The sequence below is a fragment of the Delphinus delphis genome, chromosome 17, assembly GCF_949987515.2.
Source record: "Delphinus delphis chromosome 17, mDelDel1.2, whole genome shotgun sequence".
NCBI classification, from domain to species: domain Eukaryota; kingdom Metazoa; phylum Chordata; class Mammalia; order Artiodactyla; family Delphinidae; genus Delphinus; species Delphinus delphis.
The window spans coordinates 17,651,835-17,673,934 of NC_082699.1; the positions used below are offsets into that span (position 1 = coordinate 17,651,835).

At 39.3% G+C, this 22,100-nt stretch overlaps 1 protein-coding gene across 10 annotated transcripts in view; it reads right to left on the reverse strand.

The window, feature by feature from the left end:
• STAU2 (staufen double-stranded RNA binding protein 2) overlaps window positions 1–22,100 on the reverse strand; it is a 303,644-nt gene that overhangs the window by 92,101 nt on the left and 189,443 nt on the right. For all 10 annotated transcript variants that reach the window (XM_059994776.1, XM_059994773.1, XM_059994769.1 and 7 more), the window contains one exon: window positions 14,621–14,734. In XM_059994776.1, coding sequence (XP_059850759.1) covers window positions 14,621–14,734 — 114 coding nt within the window. The remainder of the gene's footprint in view (window positions 1–14,620; window positions 14,735–22,100) is intronic.

Below are 22,100 nucleotides of genomic sequence, written 5' to 3' on the forward strand. Positions count from 1 at the left end.
TAATATCAATAAAATGGACCTCTTGTCAATCATGAACAGTTTCCGATTTGGAGAGCAATATGAGAAAAATGAGTGTCATGCAAGATGCAGATAAGAATAGAAGATGGTCAGAAGCCAATCTCAAGGGCTGGTTAGGCAGTACAAGATCAGAGAGAACAAAAGTACTAGCAGGCCGAGACAAACAAACAGGGCAGACCCTAGGTAAGTAACCAGGAGTCAGAGTTCAAGGTAAGGTAGGTTCAGTCAGGCAGACAGTAAGGAGATAACTAGATAAAGACTGCAGCAAACAGTTGTCTGGAAGCAGAAATGTATCAGCAACAAGCAGCTGGCAGACAGACGACTCCGTCCCTGAGCTGGAGATTTTCTTACTCTGTGCTCCCTACTACGGCAAGAACCTCCGTAGAGGCAGGACCTGTCTCTGCATGTGAGGTTAGGTGAGCCAGCTATAAGGTCTGTCAGCATATCAGCCTTTTAGAGTGAGAAACGTAAGTGTGGGTCTTGGTAGAGTGACGACACTTCTTACCAAAATGTACCAGGTTTGCTGGTAGCACATCACTGTACAGCCTATGAAGGGCAATAGAGACATTTTAAAATCACTACGTTGGCCCTTATTATTAAATTTCACACATGTTAAATATTTGGGGTTTAAAAAAATGTCTTTATATTCCCTCCATCAGAGGATGCAAAAAAGAAACCAATTCACTAAAGAGTATTTAAAAAATATGTGACCTGAAGAGGCATTAGCTGCTAACTTAGAAACAAAGAGACCAGGTCAAATAACTATTAGCAATGAAAGAATAAAATTGAAAATTCTGAAAAATAACCCATAACTGGTTAGTCTAAAAAGTAGTTTTGGAAATGGGGAGAAGCATGACTTAATTGAAGGTGTACTGCTAAGAGAGAGAAGGTTACTGTTTTTCAGTTTTAAATACTGTAATAAATCAAACACAACACTGTAATTTGAGTTTATGAGGAAGGTAATACTCTTTAGGTTATAAAAGTGACCTCCAGTGGGCAATAATGCTCTCAAATCTGTGGCCTAGGGAACTATATTCTATTGATCATCACTTTAAAAAAGTCTATATAGGCAACAGTTTTCCACTATAACTTTCACATCCATTTAGCCAATTATATACATATGGTATTTATTAGCTCAATAATGTATCTGGTTATGATTCATTAGCATGAACTGTTAACAGAAAGGTTTTTAGGATATTTCCCCAACGATCTTCAAATCAACCACAAATATCTAGACCTAGAGAATAGTAGGAATATTAAATCTTTACTTAAATAATTTGAAATTAGAATACCAAATTAAAAATTAAGGAACTACCGGGACTTCCCTGATGGCGCAGTGGTTAAGAATCTGCCTGCCAATGCAGGGGACATGGGTTTGATCCCTGGTCCGGGAAGATCCCACATGCTGTGGAGCAACTAAGCCCATGAGCCACAACTACTGAGCCCGTGAACCACAACTACTGAAGTCCGCACACCTAAAGCCCATGCTCTGCAACAAGAGAAGCCACCGCAATGAGAACCACATTGCACTCACCACAACGAAGAGTAGCTCCCACTTGCCGCAACTAGAGAAAGCCCGCGTGCAGCAACAAAGACCCAACACAGCCAAAAATAAATAAAACAAATTAATAATAAAAAAAATTAAGGAACTACTAACACGGAGTATGTATACAGGTCTAAAACTGAACAAAACTTATAGGGAGAAAATCTAGGAAGCACTTTTGGACTCTATTTGTCTCCTATGAGATCATGAACATGAAATTATCTTCAAAGAGATAATCTGTTGTGAAACACTGAGCTACAGGTAAGGTGAGGTACAGAGCAAATAACCATGCTGAAAATCATTTTTAGTGCAGTTGGGGAAAAGTCATGTTTTTTAATACCTGAAATTTCAACTTTCTGTTGATTAGCTGTTATTCATCACTTCAGGAAAAAAAGCAAGAGAAGGAAAGCAATAAGGTAAATTCGTGGGTCTTGACTATAGTCCAAAATTATTTTATAGGTTAAGTTAGCAAGTCACTTGTGTGCACAATATCACTGGATACATATAACCTTTTAGAAATGTGGTCATGCTGTACTAAGGATAAATGAAATTATGAGTCAGTTGTAAAATACGTAATATTCAATCTTCCCACTACCTTCCCCTATAACTCACTGTTGGTTCTGGAAACTGCTTATATATCTGAAATGAAAAAAGATCACTATGGAAACAACAGAATATTCCTTATTACTTAAAATAAAAATGCAGCTATGAAGCTTTTCTAAGTGGGATTTCAAAAAGGAGACAAAAGTAACCTTTGCTACCAGCAAACTTTCTTTCAATGCTCTGATAAATACTGATGAAGAAAGATAATTAATTTTTCCCTTAGAGAATAAAATTGGTTTCTATTGTAGAGTAAATAAATCCAAAATTCACAACCAAATCTAACTGTGCTATAATACAGGCAATATTTCCAGAAGATTAGCTCCTTTCTGAAAGAGAATGAACTCTGAGTGACCATGTTTAGAATAACATTTGATACAAAATTCAAAAAGTGCATGCCTAATGTTTCTTCCTTGTAGTTCAGGGATTAGATCAGCAAACTTCTTCTGTAAAGGGGCAGATAGTAAATATTTTAGGTGTTGCAGGCAATACGGTTTCTGTCGTAATTACTCATTTCTGCTGTTGGAGTGAAAGTGGCCACAGACAATACCTGAACACATGGGCATGAGTGTGTTCCAATAAAACTTTCTTTACGGATACTAAAATTTGAATTCCATATAATTTTCACATCTCATGAAATATTATTCTTCTTTTGATTTCTTTCCAACCATTTCAAAATCTAAAAGCCATCCTTAGTTCAGGTGGTAAGCTGGATTTGGCCCATGGGCTGTGGTTTGCTGATTCCTGTTCCAGTCCATTGAGTAATAACTATCCAGTGGTGAGAAGCTGTTCCTGGTGACCTTCCCTCCTGAAACATTTTTTGAAGATATGACTGAATTTGTAACTATGTGTGGTGATGGACGTTTACTAAATTTGTGGTAACCATTTTGCAGTATATACATATATCAAATCATTATGTTGTACGCCTAAAACTAATACAATGTTATATTTCAATTCTATCTCAATTAAAAAAAAACAGCTAAAAAACAAAAGTTACAGAAAAAGGTTTTAACAAAATTCAACAACTATTATGATAAAAACTCTCCAGAAAGTAGGAATAGAGGGAACCTATCGCAACATAATAAAGGCCATATATGACAAACCCACAGCCAACATCATTCTCAATGATGAAACACTGAAACTCTTTCCTCTAAGATCAGGAAAAAGACAAGGTTGCCCACTCTCACCACTATTACTCAACATAGTTTTGGAAGTTTTAGCCACAGCAATCAGAGAAGAAAAAGAAATAAAAGGAAGCCAAGTCGGAAAAGAAGAAGTAAAACTGTCACTGTCTGCAGATGACATGATACTATACATAGAGAATCCTAAAGATGCTACCAGAAAACTACTAGAGCTAATCAACGAATTTGGTAGAGTAGCAGGATACAAAATTAATGCGCAGAAATCTCTTGCATTCCTATACATTAATGATGAAAAATCTGAAAGAGAAATTAAGGAAACACTCCCATTTACCACTGCAACAAAAAGAATAAAATACCTAGGAATAGACCTACCTAAGGAGACAAAAGACCTATATGCAGAAAACTATAAGACACATATGAAAGAAAGACGATACAAACAGATGGAGAGATATACCATGTTCTTGGATTGGAAGAATCAACATTGTGAAAATGACTCTACTACCCAAAGCAATCTACAGATTCAATACAATCCCTATCAAACTACCAATAGCATTTTTCACAAAACTAGAACAAAAAAACTGCACAATTTGTACGGAAACACAAAAGATCCCAAATAGCCAGAGCAATCTTGAGGAAAAAAAAGGAGCTGGGGGAGTCAGGCTCCCTGTCTTCAGACTCTGCTACAAAGCTACAGTAATTAAGACAGTATGGTACTGGCACAAAAACAGAAATATAGATCAATGCAACAGGATAGGAAGCCCAGAGATAAACCCACACACATATGGTCACCTTATCTTTGATAAAGGAGGCAAGAATATATAATGGAGAAAAGGCAGCCTCTTCAATAAGTAGTGCTGGGAAAACTAGACAGCTACATGTAAAAGAATGAAATTAGAACACTCCCTAACACCATACACAAAAATAAACTCAAAATCGATTAAAGACCTAAATGTAAGGCCAGATACTATAAAACTCTTAGAGGAAAACACAGGCATAACACTCTATGACATAAATCACAGCAAGATCCTTTTTGACCCACCTCCTAGAGAAATGGAAATAAAAATAAACAAATGGGACCTAATGAAACTTAAAAGCTTTTGCACAGCAAAGGAAACCATAAATAAGACGAAGAGACAACCCTCAGAATGGGACCAAATATTTGCAAACGAAGCAACTGACAAAGGATTAATCTCCAAAATATACAAGCAGCTCATGCAGCTCAATATCAAAAAAACAAATAACCCAATCCAAAAATGGGCAGAAGACCTAAAAAGACATTTCTCCAAAGAAGACATACAGATTGCCAACAAACACATGAAAAAATGCTGAACATCACTAATCATTAGAGAAATGCAAATCAAAACTACAATCAGGTATCACCTCACACCGGTCAGAATGGCCATCATCAATAAAATCTACAAACAATAAATACTGGAGAGGGTGTGGAGAAAAGGGAACCCTCTTACACTGCTGGTGGGAATGTAAATTGATACAGCCACTATGGAGAACAGTATGGAGGTTCCTTAAAAAACTAAAAATAGGACTACCATACGACCCAGCAATCCCACTACTGGGCATATACCCTGAGAAAACCATAATTCAAAAAGAGTCATGTACCACAATGTTCATTGCAGCTCTATTTACAGTAGCCAGGGGGCTTCCCTGGTGGCACAGTGGTTGAGAGTCCGCCTGCCGATGCAGGGGACACGGGTTTGTGCCCCGGTCCGAGAGGATCCCACATGCCGTGGAGTGGCTGGGCCTGTGGGCCATGGCTGCTGAGCCTGCGAGTCCGGAGCCTGTGCTCCGCAACGAGAGAGGCCGCAGTGGTGAGAGGCCCGAATACCGCAAAAAAAAAAAAAAAAAAAAAGACAGTAGCCAGGACATGGAAGCAACCTAAGTGTCCATCAACAGATGAATGGATAAAGAAGATGTGACACATGTATACAATGGAATATTACTCAGTCATAAAAAGAAACGAAATTGAGTTATTTGTAGTGAGGTGGATGGACCTAGAGTCTGTCATACAGAGTGAAGTAAATCAGAAAGAGAAAAAGAAATACCGTATGCTAACACATATATATGGGATCTAAAACAAAAAACAGTTCTGATGAACCTAGGGGCAGGACAGGAATAAAGACACAGACATAGAAAATGGACTTGAGGGGCTTCCCTGGTGGCGCAGTGGTTGACAGTCCACCTGCCGATGCAGGTGTCACGGGTTTGTGCCCGGGTCCGGGAGGATCCCACATGCCGCGGAGCGGCTGGGCCCGTGAACCATGGCCGCTGGACCTGCGCGTCCGGAGCCTGTGCTCCGCAACGGGAGGGGCCACAACAGTGAGGGGCCCGCGTACCGCAAAAAAAAAAAAAAAAAAAGAAAAAAAGAAAATGGACTTGAGGACGTGGGGAGGGAGAAGGGTAAGCTGGGATGAAGTGAGATAGTAACATTGACATATATACACTACCAAATGTAAAACAGATAGCTAGTGAGAAGCAGCTGCATAGCACAGGGAGATCAGCTCGGTGCTTTGTGACCACTTAGAGGGGTGGGATAGGGAGGTGGGAGGGAGACACAAGAGGGAGGAGATATGGGGATATATGTATACATATAGCTGATTTCCTTTGTTATACAGCAGAAACTAACACAACATTGTAAAGCAATTATACTCCAATAAAGATGTTAAAAAAAAGGTTATTTGAACTACTGGACTAGTTAGTGAAATACAAAATGTAAAGAAAAAAGATGTGATTGAATTCCTTAAGTATAAGATATATTTGTGTAAAATGGGAATTTTATATAATAAATGAAAAGCCAGGGGAAGAAATTTTAATCCTATAATCATGGGATAAGTTTCAGATAGGAGAATATTTTGAAATACAAAAATCAACAAATATGAAAGCACTTTCCCCAAACAAACATTTTGATGTACCTTTTTAGTATCTCTCTCAGCATCCTATTTCATAAAAAGTAAACAAAAATCAACTTATGTGTTGAATTGTGGCAGCTCCAGAACTTCCTAGAAGCTGCCAATGGCAGCGATTATACCCTCTCTTTCGAAACTCTATGGCCCTCAGCACTGTGGCTTGATAGTGGAGCAAGTGGAACAGTGAAGTTCAAAACTTATACTGAACCTATGTAATACAAAGAATGCCACAACCCTATCGCAGGTACCTCTAGGATAATGCAGTGAGGGCTGTTATTACGCAACGTCACTCCTAAGTGTCCCTTATATTAAAAAGCTGCTTTATTTGTCTTGGGAAATTGTTGCTCAAACCTATGAAGTTTGTGCCTCTTTATGTTCCGAGGGATGCAGTCCCAAATGACACTATGCAGTGAACACTGACTTGTATATTACACTGTGAAATGCTAGAAACAGGAGGCAGCCCTGGAACTTGAGAAAAGTAATTTAGACACCGAGAAGGATGTACTCATATGCATGACAGGTTAGAAAAATTCAGTTACAAACAGATCAGTAGAGAAATTAACGGAGATATATGATGGATTCCTGATGACAGTTACATGGATTCAGAGTATGTAAATGCTGAGGTCACCTATGGAGGGCCTCAGGATGCTTTCACAAAACATATGCCTGTAAAGCCACCACCAGAGAAAGCATCCTGGGCCAAACATTCCATTTCTCTCACCAATTCTATCAGATGAACCCTAAAATCCAAGTCATTCTAATTTTTCTTAGAAACTCAATTCACTTCCATCCTATAAATATGTATGGAGTTACTCCTCAGTGCCAGAGCATAGACATGGAGAATACTAAGGCAAAGAAGACACCGCTCTGGACCACACTGAAGTCCCTGCCCAGTGGGGTAGACCAATATGGAAACAAATAATGGGAAAACAGTTTGATAAAGGTAATGGTGGGATGATGTAAAAAGTAGGTTTGGGGAAGGCTTATTGACTGGAGTGACATGTTGGCTGCTGATGGATAAAACAAAGTTTCTGATGGATAAAACAAAGTTTCTCTTATGAGCAAGGAGAGAACGGTCCAGACAGAGGGAACAGGGCCAATAAAGACAGATGCAAGAGAGCAGGAGACGTGGTAACTCAATACGGCCAGGGTATAAAAGCATGCGTACAAGTTAGGCACAGGGTGAATAGTCAAGGATAAGACTGGAGACATAGGCAGGGACTGAGTCATAATGCCCTTGGATTTCATCCTGTCCAACACACATGCGGCTACTGACCACCTGAAATGTGGCTAGTCCAAAGTGAGATGTATAAAAGAGCACAAAATATCTCAGTAATTTAAAAAGTTGATTACAGTTTGAAATGATACTTTAGATATATTGGGCTAAATAAAATATATTATTAAGATTAAACTTAACAGTTTCTTTTTAGTTTTTAAATGGGTCTACTAGAAAATCTTAAATTACTCATGTGGTATTTTATCCCTCCTGTAGTAGTCCTTGTGGTTGATTCCTCAATAACCCTTTCACCCCAAGCATTTAAACTAGTAGTGGTCTCTTTTCTCTTGCCAGTAACTAGTTTAGACATGGGCATGTCACCGACCCAATGCAGGCCTGAACTACGAAGGAAAGATAGCTGGGGGAGTTCCAGATACAGATGTTTTTGCCCCTAAAAGGAGAAAGAAGATCAGATCTTGTGTTTTCCTTTGGATGTGGCTATGTGGCCAGTGACACAGAGAACCCCTGTGGCCATCTTTCCATGACACAGAGGATAAAGCAGAGGATGGCAGAGTTAAGAAATGAAATAACCCAATTCCCTGCTGACATCACTGAGCTGCTTTATCAACCAACCTTGGAGTTCACCCTTCCTCTGAACTTCCTGTTATGTGAGATAACAAGATTCCTTATTATTTAAGCCAAAATGAGTCAGCTTTTCTGTTACTTGTAGCCAAAAGCATCCTAGCTGATGCACTCCATTAGACTAAAGGGCAAGGTAGTAGATGTATTATCATTTAAGACCTTCTAGCACTACAAAAGTTCTGTACAAAGTCTACAATCAATCAATGTACTATTGCTATGATAGTATATACTTAGATACGAGAGAAGGCTTTTTCTGTTTTAGTTTTAAATTACTATACAACTGTAAGACATTATGACACAATTACTCAGGCAAAGAGACTTGTAATTAATCAGAAAAAGAACTTTGAGCAGAATTTAATTAATCAAAAGTAGAAGAGAATACCCATAAGATTTGTAAATTGTTACACTTAATGGTTGCTCTTTGAGAAGTCTGCCTTGAATTCTAGTCAAAGCACACAGGTTGACTGATGTTACTAATCTGGACATAAACCCTTAAAGGCAATGTAGCAGATGAAGCAAATAATCAAATGGTACAGCTTCTACCTCACAGAGTTACCATGAGAATTAAGCAAAAGAATGTATGTCGAGCCGAGCACGATATATAGTAGTACATGGGAAACACATTATACATAAATCCGGTTCTTGTTCAAACTAGTAGTTACCAATGGGGAGGGGGAAGGGAGGAGAGGCAAGATGGAGGTAGGGGATAAAGAGGTACAAACTACTATGTATAAAATAAATAAGCTACAAGGATATATCGTACACCACAGGGAGTATATCCAATGTTTTATAAAAACTATCAATGGAGTATAACCTTTAAAAATTGTGAATCACTACGTTGTGTACCTGAAACCTGTATAATATTGTAAGTCAACTATACCTCAATAATAAAAAAAAAAAAGAAATTTGGTTCTTGTTTCTCTTGTAAAATCGTTGATTTTTCAAATTCTAAGTAATGTGTCAAGTATGCATTGTCAGTTACTCTATACAATAACCTCACTTTGTGATGACTAGGGTCAGATTACAGCAAGTACTAATAGACATGCATACTTCACTGGCTAGTTAGTACTTGATTAGGTGGTTGATTTATCAGTTCATTCTTTTATTTATACGAAGCAGGTGAGTTCCAGAGCTAACGTGAACAAAGTAAGGTAGGGAGTGACAACGCTATTAACCAGGAATTAAGCTATAGTATTTTGACTAACCTATGCCTGCTTACCTAGTATTTGTGAAATGGTGAGATTAATAATTCAGTCTGAATGAAGATGAATAAAAAGAAAATACAGGGCTTCCCTGGTGGCGCAGTGGTTGAGAGTCCGCCAGCCGATGCAGGGGACACGGGTTCGTGCCCCGGTTCGGGAGGATCCCACATGCCGCAGAGCGGCTGTGCCTGTGAGCCATGGCCGCTGAGCCTGCACGTCCGGAGCCTGTGCTCCGCAAGGGGAGAGGCCACAACAGTTAGAGGCCCGCGTACCACAAAAAACAAACGAACGAAAAAAAAGAAAATATAAAGACAAGGAAGGAAGTTTATCACTTTGAGGCTGTAACAGAAGGTGACTGATGTAATTAAAAGAGACAGAGAGGGAGAGGTACTCAGTAACATTTAAGAATGATGAAGAAAAGAAAAAAAAGATGTACTGATAGAAAGGGTATCGGGCCAGGAGAGAGTACCCATAGTATCTGCTGAGTTGTACCAAGACAGGATATTCTAAAATCCTTTCTGCAGTACTACAAACAATTTTGCTTTACTAATATACACTATACAATATAAATTTAATTTCCAAATAGGATATACTGAAAAATACTCAACACAACCCTCACTAGCTCAATCTTAACAAATAAGTGTGTCTTTTTAAATTCTATTTATGAATAAGGATGATGGCTCTTCATTGAAACCATATGATCTATAAATCTTAAATTTCACAAGATGATTGGCTCAGCAGGCTATGAGAAGTTATTTATCTAGCTTATTACAAGGATTGTCAGTCAGTTATCTTTGGATGCTCTAGAATCTAGTGCAGGATTCCCACGTAGTTGTTCAGTTAACAAATGTGTCTAAAAAAATCAACATCTATATATTTAAACTACATTTATATTCTGGACAATTAAACATTCTAAACTAATGTGTATTTATAATATCACATTTACTGTGATGAATAAGGCAAACACCTGTAGAACATTCTCACCCAAACACGTGGGGACCTCCAGGCAGACACCGCCCTGAATGACTGTCCACTGCTTGGATGAGAATTCAGAGTTCCCAAACAGGAAACACTGGCCGACAGACCCTTTCCCTAAAGTCAGACAGTGGCAGACTGAGACCAGTCTTTGGAGATGAATAATTATTCTAGGAGGTCTGAAGCAAGCCTTAACTAGCCACTGGTATTCGAAGGAGCTCTAAACCAGGCTATTAGTTAAATATAGTGTGTTTCCAAGGTGGACCCAACACACAGCGAATACAGGAAAGGGGACGCCATCGTTCCACATTTCCTTGGGATCAATACCACAGGAGTAACTGATAAAAGAATGAGTTTGGCTTTTTTTAAAGTTAGGCTTATTGAGGTATAATCTTCAAACAGTAAAATTTACCCCTTTTAGTGTACAGTTCTGTGAGTTTGATAAATGCATACAGTTGTGTTTCTACCACCACAATCAAGATATAGTACATTTCCATCATCCCCCAAAATTCTGTCCTGACAATTTAGGGTCAATCCCTCCCCATCCCCTGGCAACCACCGATCTGTCTATAGTTTTGCCTTTTCCAGAATGTCACACACATCAAACCTACCGCAGTCTTTTGAGTCTGGTTTCTTTCATCCATTACAATGTAACTGGCAACAAGGCCAGTGAGACTGGGAGGGAGTGAAAAGGAGAATGGCAGGAAATGAAATTGGAGAGGTAGAGGGGGCCAAACCACACAGGAACTTGTATGCCATAACAAAAGTTTTGGATTTATAATAGGTGTGATGAGAAGCCACTGGAAGTTTCTAAGTCGCTGAGTAACGTGACTGAATGATTATCTTAAAAATAATTTTGGCTACTGGGTGGCAGACAGCCCATAGCGGATCGAAAATAGAAAAAGGAAGCCAGTTTAGAGACTACTAAAGTGGTCTGGATTAAAAGTGCTAGTGACTTAAACTAGAATGGTAACCCTGGAGGTGGTGACAAGTGGTCAGATCAGAGATGTAATTTAGAGGAAGAGATGCTAGGACCAGATGTGGCACGTGAAGGGGAGAGAGGAGGCGAAGATGCTTCAAGGGGCTTGGCCCCAGCAACAAGGTAGATGGTCGTTTACCGGGATGGATAAAAGAAAAAGGAGATAAAAGATAAAAGCAGGGAAAAGCAGGTTTGGGAGGGGAGAAGGGAGAATTAAGAGCTCCTATACATTTCGACATCACCAGCATATAGATACTGAATCTCTTCCCCAACCATTTTGCATATCTATATTGACCTTGATAGAGAAATTTCACTTAATGGTCCCTGTCCTATACAGTGAGGGAATGCACTGGTAATACGTTCAGTCTCCACTTCATTGGGTTCCTAGCGCTAAACATATTTTTAATTAAGAAGCTGTAAACTCTATTCAATACTCTGTAATGACCCATATGGGAATCGAATCTGAAAAAGACTGGATATACGCGTATGTATAACTGATTCACTTTGCTGTACATCTGAAACTAACACAACACTGTAAATCAACTATACGCCAATAAAAATTAATTTGAAAAAATTAAAAAATATCACAGTGAGGGAAGACTGTACTAACATACGCGGCGATGCCAACAATGTTAACCTAAAATAAACACTGGGAGCTCCAACACCAAAAAAAAAAGAAAGATAAGCTGTAAAGGTTCAAGGCTAGAGAGTTCTTCCATTTCTCACCTCCATTTTCTATACAGATAAGAACAACCTGAGTTTCATAGGAAGGATTGCCTCTACATTTTACATATCCTTTTTTTTTCAGAATACTTATTCTCTTGTTCAACTGCAGTGGCTCAAATAATGTCTTTTAAATAACAGTAATTTTTCTTGCTTTAAAGTGCTTTCCTGTTTTCTAGTATTTACAAATTAACAGGTGAGAAAGCATTCAGTGGCCCATCTTTTCCAACTTACGAGGTCAAATTTATGCTTTTGGTATGGTGAAGGAGTAACTCTCGCTTAGACAGACCCTTAGTTTTTCTACATTTTCAACACAATGTAGAAAAGCCAGAGGATGTGGAGTAGAGGTTTACTCTGTGTCTGCTCTCCTCAGGGAACCCAATGATCCAAGCACAAGGGAGGTGCATGGATCACACCCCCACCCCCACTTTGCACCTCTGAGGCCACCAAAGTAGAGTGTTTGATATACAGGACAGTCGTTCTAGTCATGGCTCCATTCATCCATCCCTCTATCCATCCACCCATTGGACCATTATCGACACATTTCCTGGAAGTCTCTTTCTTTCATCTTAAAATTTCATGCAAATTTGTCATCTATAATGCAGTTGTATTTACTTTATATAAAAATGTCTTTATTTACTTACCATTGAGTAACTGACACTCCAGACAGACGCAGAATAAGACCATTTTGTACGGTTGTGCAGGTTGCGCACTGCACACCTTGATGGGGAGGGCATTCACACCGTGGTGACTGGATTTATCTATTATGACAATTTTCTGTTGGATAGCAGTAAAATGTTTTGAGGAAGAGGTACCTTTTTTCCTAATTAACTTGTTAAAGTGCCATATGGGCTAACTGTAGCCCTGGACGACTTTGAGTGCCTTGGCATATGGTCTGGGCACAAGCCTGAACAGCCTCATTATTTTGCTCATGAAGAAGCCAAGTTCCAAGAGGTGAAGAGACAAGGTCCCACGGCTAGTTCCTGGCAACTCGGGGTTCGAGTCCCGTCTCCATTCCCAGTCCAGTGCTCTTTCATAACAAAAAACTACCTCCACTAACAGTGAGTTGCTCTTCTCAGGTGTGTGGGTTTCTGAGAATGATTTCATTGCTTTGCCTAAGGAGAGACCTTTGCAGGATGGCTGTCTCATGCCGCTCTTGCCATTTGTTTCTGCCATCCGTGGATACAGAGTTAGATACAGCAGCAGCTAGACTTCTTGCCAATTATTCAAAGGTGCTGGAGTGTAAGCTCCGTAGGAGCAGGACCCATGTCTAACATTCTTACCATGTTCTCAGCACCTGGCGTGTAGCTCATTTATAGTTTTATACAGGGAAACGTAATACTTCCTGTTAGCTAGTTTAGCCCCTGTTCCTCAGAGCCCTGCTATACCCTCTTCTGCAGCTGGAGCACACATCAGCGCAAAACCCTGAGAAGCGCTGGAGAGACGTCTAAGCTGCTTCCCAGATCGACATGCTATTAACTGTTTATTACTGGTTGGGCTCATTCAACCAAGAGAAAGAAGATCCGTTATAGAATCATAAAATGGTAGCACTGGAATGAATCTTGTAGGTCAACTAACTCAACTCCCTCAAGTAGCATCCTAGGAAACAGAGTCCCGAAGAGATGACAGCATCCACCCAGGTAGCTGTCTGTAGGAGCTTACATATGATGTGGTTACTTCCTAAAACTCAGATGTTTTGACCAATTAGTGGTTCTTTCCGGAACACCACAATACCTTGCCACCAATCAAATGATGATTGGAAACCCATAATGGCGGGGACATCATGAACTAGAGAGGTATGCCCTTAAGACTGTTTTCCTGTCTGGGCTGGACAATAAACTATGTATTTGAGAAGTTACACTATTAGGCTCTTTTATTCTCTCCATGCAAGGGCACTATTCAGATAGAAAGAAAAAAAGAATCAGGCAAGACTATTAGGAGTTCTCAAATTTACTGGGAAAAGGATATGAAAGTGGGTTATGATTGTTCTGTAATGTAAATGGTTAATTTAAAAAACACAGCTGGTTAGTCATACAGTAAACTGTGTATGTCTATTAATTTTGACTCCAAACTAGAAATTCTATGACCTAGGTCATTAGTTTAGTCTAATCTGATGATTATTTTAATTGAAAATATGTATTATAAACAGGATGTATTCTCAAGCTGTTATCTAAACAATCAAAGGAATTTGTTTATTAAGAAAATATACTTTTCAGATTTTTAGCTTTATCTCAGAAACAGAACTTTAAAAGTAAAAACAACACTGGAACTTCATTTTAATAATATCCCAAGTTAGAGGATGTATCATAGTGAGACTCCAGTGTTATCTATCTACATGTTTTGCTGACCCTTCTTTCCACATAAAATTATTAAAAATAAAAATAACACAGGGCAATTACCTCTTCCTTATAAGAGAATTCTATATTTAAATTAATAATGAACCACTAACGAGAAGTCTAAACTAACTTAAATCTCCTAAGGTATCGGTTTCCCAACACGCACACACAAAATCTTGATTTCTCAAAGGTCTAGCAAACGGCACTAGTGGCTAACGTATTAGGGAAAGCAAAGCTGTGTGTGTACACATAGCTTCCATTCTGATGGCCTCTGATTTCTTAGCTGGGCCATAGTGCAGCAAAACGGCAGTGGCGTATTATACCTGGTCATGGCTGGCTTCAATGGAGCTTCCAATAGCATGGAAAGTCATCTGCACAGGGGCTAATGTCAGACAGGTCACACACTCTTTGCCACTTTGTCTATCACAGTAGTGAACCTATAACAGAACACAGGCAAATCTGCTGAACACCACTTGTAAGAGGGAGCCAGATGCAACAGGTCCTTTTCAAAGGTTCTAGCTTTCAAGAAAAATTTCAAATAATTTATGTAGAACGCAATTCAAATATTTAAAACCTTATTGGGACTTGAAGATCTATGGAAAATCTATTAATTCCATTTGAAGGACTTGCGAAGTTTTAAGAGAGTTTAGGAAATGCTTTGCAGAGTGCTCTACGTTAGTAGAGCCGGTAGAAAAACTCACAACTAAATGCTACACCCATCTTTTTTGTCCAACTTTGCATAATGTATAAAGGACTCAGGGGTAAGCATAAGTCAAGTTCATTTGAGTCTAATGAAATTTTGTCAACCTGAATTTTCCTCATCTTTGACTCTATGTGTGTGTGATTGCCACCTGATTGGTAGTGACATTCTTCTATTCTACACTATAGTCCCTATAAAATCACTGTTGAATACACACACACACACACACACACACACACATCTCACTACCTCATGCTCTGCTTGAAATTTTGACAGTATAATCAAATTGAATAAAACTGAAATGATTTGAAATGTGCAGATGAAAATAAAGTTACTATAATATCATTTTTCTTTTAGTTACATACAACCAACCATTATTAAAACCACGTGTAAGACACTCTATCAGAGGTAGGGTATGGGGGGCGGGTGGTGGGGGAAGTATGAGTCCATCTGCCCACTGGGAAAATTTCCATCCTTCCCTTTATCTACTTTCAAAAAAGTTCTTTCAAGCAGTGTTTACTTTGATTTTAAGCTAATAAAGTAAAAATAGCGTTGCTTTTGTAATAAATTAATAAAAATACGCCTACAGATGTACATATATACATATAATATGGATCTGACAGAAAACGACAATATAAATCCTAGTCTAATGGTTTAATAATTCAACATTTTTAAACCAGTAAGGTCGTTAAGATTGGCCATCAGTATCCGTGAAGGTGGGGAAACTTCCTGGAATCTATAAGAAGTAGTTTAGAGTTCAAATCAAGCCAACATACAAAGCTCTGTTTCCAAAGCACTTTAAAGATTTTGTTATAAAAATATTTTTTCCAAATTAACTTTGGGGAAAAAGATTTGACAACAGTTTGAATTCACTGTACCTCCTGAGCAAATTAAAAGGTCACGGTGTGTATGAGTTCAAGAATGTGGACCTGTTGTTCACTATGCAGCAGTGAAATATGATGGGGGAAAATGAAACTTAACACGTAACGGGTTTATGCAAAAGCCAATCAATGGTGACACTGTAATAGATACAGTTCACGACCATTTATGGCACAGTTAAAATATTATGTCTGATATAGTGCTATCATAAAACATGCTTTTTAAAATAAAATATAATCACCCTTTCACATCAAATGAAAGTCTATATGCAAGACATGACACTCTCCTAAATATCCAATTGACAGTGAACACACTCATATATCAGCCAACATACTGCAGCTTTATTTTTTCTTCTAGAGAAATGAAAATTAGGAAGGACAAAAATAGCGCAAGACAGTCCCAGTCAAAAAATAAATTTCAAACTTCATTTCCATCAGTGGCTTGGATACTGTGACTGAAAGAGTTGACTTTTCTCCTAATTCACTGTGAGCCTGCAATACCCTAGAGAATATTATATATCCTGCAGGCATTAAATATTACTGTACATGTAGAACTCATACCTACAAGGTAAATACCAAGGTGCAAGTTTCCACACAGCTCCAAAGAAAATGGCACAGCACCCAGTAAATGTGACAGAGATTGCTAACTGTCCTCCAATATTTTTCCACAGTAATTCTTAGCTGGGCACGGAGTAAAGATATTTCCCAGGTTCCCTTGTAGCTATGCTTAGTAGCTGTGACTGAGGAGAATGCAGATGAAAATTCTGCGGTAGCTTTCTGGAAACTTTTAAGAGATTTCAGGTGTGTGCCTTTGGCTCTTCTTCACCTGTTTTGCTGCTTGGAAATGTGGACATGACCATCTTTGACCATGAGGACAAGGGCCGAAACTTAGAGATGGCAGAGTGGTGAGCTGGAGGGAGCGTGGGTCCCTGAAGAGTTCATGGACCAGAAGCATGACACTGGCCCTAGACTGCAAGCTGATGGGCCTTTATGTGAGAGAAGAATATACATCTATTTTGTTTAAGTCGCTGGGCTTTTTCTTACTCACAGAAGAACCCGATCCCACTGAGATTTTTCCTATTGCTCCCAAACTGACACCAGGACCCACAGCCAACAACAAAAGGAGCTCTAGACAGCTGCTGACATTTGGGGCCAGGTCTTATTCTCTCTTCCCACCTGCTTGTTAATAGTCAGCAGAACTGGTCCAACCATAAAGGATACAAAGAGGCACTAGGAAAAGGCAGGTGAGTGGGAGGGGATCATTTGGCCGTCAGCCTTGTGAGGAATACAGTATTTCCTGTGAGCGGGGCAGCTCTAAGAAAACAGCTGACAGAGATGGGGAGTATCTATATGAAAGGGAGACACATTTCGTCCCCTGGCAGTAGGTTTGCTGAGAATTGAACCTATAGGTCTCCACCGAAAAGAAATCTTTTTGTTTTGTTTTGTTTTGTTTTGTTTTGTTTCGTTTTGCGGTACGCGGGCCTCTCACTGTTGTGGCCTCTCCCGTTGCGGAGCACAGGCTCCGGACGCGCAGGCTCAGCGGCCATGGCTCACGGGACCAGCCGCTCCACGGCATCTGGGATCTTCCCGGACCGGGGCACAAACCCGTGTCCCCTGCATCGGCAGGCGGACTCCCAACCCCTGCGCCACCAGGGAAGCCCCGAAAAGAAATCTTGACCGAGTCCGATGTATGTCCCTAGCCATTTGGAAGCAGATGAAAATATAGAGACTGAGTTTGGAGATATCTGAGAGCTTGCTGAAGGAGCGCTAGGCACACAGTATCCCTGAAAACAAAAAAGGATGAAGGAAGATGCTCACGTAGATCCCCATGGCCCTTGGAGGGAATGAAAAAGTGTCTCAGCAGAAGGCAAGGGGCTACTCAGGCCAAGCAAAGTGACACCTACCAACAGCAGGGCCAGGGGCATGCACCACTGGTAAAGCCCGAAGGAAACATGGCTGCCCTTCAGGAACAGAGGGAACTGGGAGAAACTAAACACTGCTTCAAGAAAATCATGAACAATAATCACAGATGGAGTATAAACCTTAAAAATTGTGAATCACTATGTTGTACACCTGTAACTTACATAATATTGCACAGCAACTATACTTCAATAAAGAAAAAAGAAGAAAAAAAAAGATGAACATCATCTCTGTGGAAGCCAGCAATGGATGAAACCAGGCTAAGGGTGGCACCCTCCCCTTCCCTAGTCCGCCTCTCAGGCTTCCAACATCAGAGGAGTAACTAGGGCATGAAACAGAGGTAGAGTGTGGAGGAAGCTGTCTCAGAGGCAGATCAAGCTCCTACCCCACTAACCACAAATATTCAAAGGTGCTGGCGTGAGAGGATAACAAAAAGAAATCACCGTATACCCTCCTTCCCCTACGTGTCTTGAACCAAAACAACTGGCTGGCAATGGGGGGACATGAGCTTGGAGTTTTACGGTGAACTGGACTAGATTTTTTAAAGCTAAAGGTAACTAGAAAACTATGGGATTTGCCAAAGATATAAAGAAACATGAACGGGAGATTTGACACAGCATGGGGGAAAGTGGTGACTAGAGAAATAGTCATTCCATGTTTACCCCCCCACTGCACTGAGACTGTACCCCCCAAACAGATAAAAATATGTAAAAACTATAGGAGACTACTGTTTGAGGACACAATTTCAAATTAAACAAAAATTAATAATATATAGGTAAAAAGCCTTAAGAAAGAATCATACTTTACACAATCAATCTCTCATAAAAACAAGTTTGATATGGCTCCTCAGTTATTTATTTTCTTCTTGGACATAAAAACATTAGAGTTCATAAAATTGTGAATTTCAAAAAAAGAAATGTGTGGGGCTTCCCTGGTGGCGCAGTGGTCGAAAGTCCGCCTGCCGATGCAGGGGACACGGGTTCGTGCCCCGGTCTAGGAAGATCCCACATGCCGCGGAGCAGCTGGGCCCGTGAGCCATGGCCGCTGAGCCTGCGCGTCCGGAGCCTGTGCTCCGCAACGGGAGAGGCCACAACAGTGAGAGGCCCGCGTGCCGCAAAAAAAAAAAAAAAAAAAAAAAAAAAAAAAGAAATGTGTGAATGACATTTTAAAATTCATCCTTCTAAATCGAAAAATGCTTCCTATGATTCAAAGCATCAGCAGAAGCCAGGAATCTTAGAACTCTAGGCTAAAACAATTAGGGAATAAAACTCCATTACATTCTATAAAGCACAAATCTTCAGGATTGATGGGTGAAATGTTTCTGCTACAACAAAGCACTGTTTCTACAAATATGGCCCTAAAATTTCCAATATACAATGTCATGGGCCTTGATTTTGATGAAAGATAATTTTAGAAGATTACAAAAGTCATCTCCTATGTTGATTTTAAGATTTATTGTTTATGAATCATATCAGTTTGCTATCTTTCATACTCTAAAATGTAAGCAACTAATCTTGATTTTTTATACTGTTGCAGCACTTGCTCTGGATTTAAAACACCATCAACCACAGCAAATTGACATTTCGTTTCTTTCTCATGGACTTACAAAAATTATTCCACTGAAAGATGGGTCAGAAATTTCAATATATGTAAATTAAATAATGTGGCTTCCTTTGAAATTTGAAAATCTATAATTTTTATTTTAAAATAAGTTCCCTAGTTTGATTTGTAATCATATAAACCCAGATGAGATGCTATAATTGTGCATTCTGATAATGATTTTGCCTGTCTAGTAGAGATTTCTTCTTCTTGAAAGGAGAGATACAAATCACTTCAACTATTCAGATAACTTACAAAATAAAGAATTCAAAGCTACTCAATTTGTGATATTTTGTTTAAATGGCAAATCTTGACTTGATTTGAATAAATAATCCCATTCCTTAAAAAAAAAGAAAAGAAATAAAGAAAAATGCTATAACCTTTAAAATAATTTACATGAAAAGCTATGTATGCGAATTTTTTTCATGCCCATCTGAAAACATGAGGGGGCCATTCAAATGAAAATTTAAATTTCCTTCCCCCTACCTCCAAAAAAAGTTGAATCAAACTGTTCCCTGCAGGGCTGAGAAATTCCCTGATGTTGTAGGACTACTAAATATTTTACTAATCTCATCAGGGAACTGGTTAACTGCTTGTCTGTTAGATGTTTTTAACGGTCACCCCCCGTGGGACAAAAATGAAGAGGGTGTGAAAAAGATCCATGTTCAAAGAAAGCTGCTCATTAGATCATTAAGGAAAGATAAAGGCCTGTACATTCACATGTGAGAACACAATCACTGTATCAAGAAAACATGCTTGATTAGCACACCTCAGGTTCACGGGTTTACTCCAAAGCAGCAGGCAGAGATCACACTGTAGCTACTGCATAGAAGCCCTGCAAGGAGGGGTAAAGACAGCAAGGAGCTAAAGGGCAACAGTTCAGTACCAGATCTTACGATACTCAAAACATGCTTGATTCTTGCAGGGCCTGCACACTAGCTATACAAAAGACCTCAATCTTTATTAACATGAAAATCAGCATATTCTTGGCAAAGCACTAAAACAATACTGCTCGACAAATATTACACTAGTTAAGTAGGGTAAACTGGTATTAAACATTTCTTAACTACTTTTTTAGATGACTTGAGAACATGTAAACCATCTTACTTATTTGGGTTAACTACAGGCAACAGTACAAATCTATGTTATTATCTATTTATAATTATCGAATTCATTTTAAAGTAATAAATAAAAATAAAAGGAGTTTCTCCATGAAAAGCACTTAGAACAATGGCTGGCTTATGGTTAGCGTTAAAATAAATATTAGTCTTATTATTAGAATAACACATCCCATGACATGATGTATAATTATGAAGAATAATATTACATTAGGATAATGTCTGTCACTGACTTTCCCTAAAGCTTCTTTCCCCAATCCTTTTCATAACTAAAGGCAAGTCCTTTGTAACTAAAATGTAAACATATATTTAACAAGTTCAGTCATGTATTGAGTGTTTTAACTGTATGAGTAATCTGTTTTACTCTGCATGCAATATGCTTGTCACATTAATGCCTCGAAAGGGACAAGTGAATGAATGAAATCACATTATACAGACTGAGACTCAACTTGTAATTATCTTTTCTCTCTTTTGGAAATTCTATGCTCAGGAAAAGCTTTGAAAATTACATGCCTATATTTGGTGTACAAAATCTACCAGTGATGTACTGATTTATTTCTAGTGTAAGTCACAGATAAAAACTAACAAATGCAACAACAGATGTGCTGTCAGGATTGTTAAGGAAGATAACTGCATTCTTTTGTTTTGTTTTGTTTTTTTGCGGTACGCGGGCCTCTCACTGTTGCGGCCTCTCCCGTTGCGGAGCACAGGCTCCAGACGTGCAGGCCCAGTGGCCATGGCTCACGGGCCCAGCCACTCCGCGGCATGTGGGATCCTCCCGGACCGGGCCACGAACCCATGTCCCCTGCATTGGCAGGCGGACTCACAACCACTGCGCCACCAGGGAGGCCCCTGCATTCTTACTTTAAGTGATGAGTTTGTGCATGACACAGATCCTAAATTTTTGTTCACTGCTTTTCTGTTTCCATTGACTATGCCAGTGAAGGTCTAATGAGGCAGCTAATTAAGATGTAAATTATATATATACACACACACAAATATAGTTATTTTAGTTTTACACTTCCCTCAAAAGAAAACACTAGGTGATTTTTAAGTCGATTACACATCTACCAGAAAAAGAGCCTCCCTCTTTTATATAGTATGTACTCATGCTTTGATATACTCACACACATCCATTTACAAGCTGCATTAAAATCTACAGGCTTGGGACTTCCTTGGTGGTCCAGTGGTTAAGAATCCACCTTCTAATGCAGGGGACATGGGTTTGATCCCTGATTGGGGAACTAAGATCCTACATGCCACGGGGCAACTAAGCCCACGCCCTGCAACTACTGAGCACACAAGCGAGTCACAACTACAGAGTCCATGTGCTCTGGAGCCGGCACACCACAACTAGAAAGAAGCCCGTGCACTGCAACGAAAGATCCCTCACGCAGCACTGAAGATCCCACGTGCCACAACTAAGACCCGACACACCCAAAACTAAAATAAATAAATAAAATTTTTTAAAAAAATCATTAAAATCTACAGGTTTTGCAAATAAATAACTTTTTTTTCCCTGTTGGAATGTGTTTTTGTAACATCTTTATTGGAGTATAATTGCTTTACAATGGTGTGTTAGTTTCTG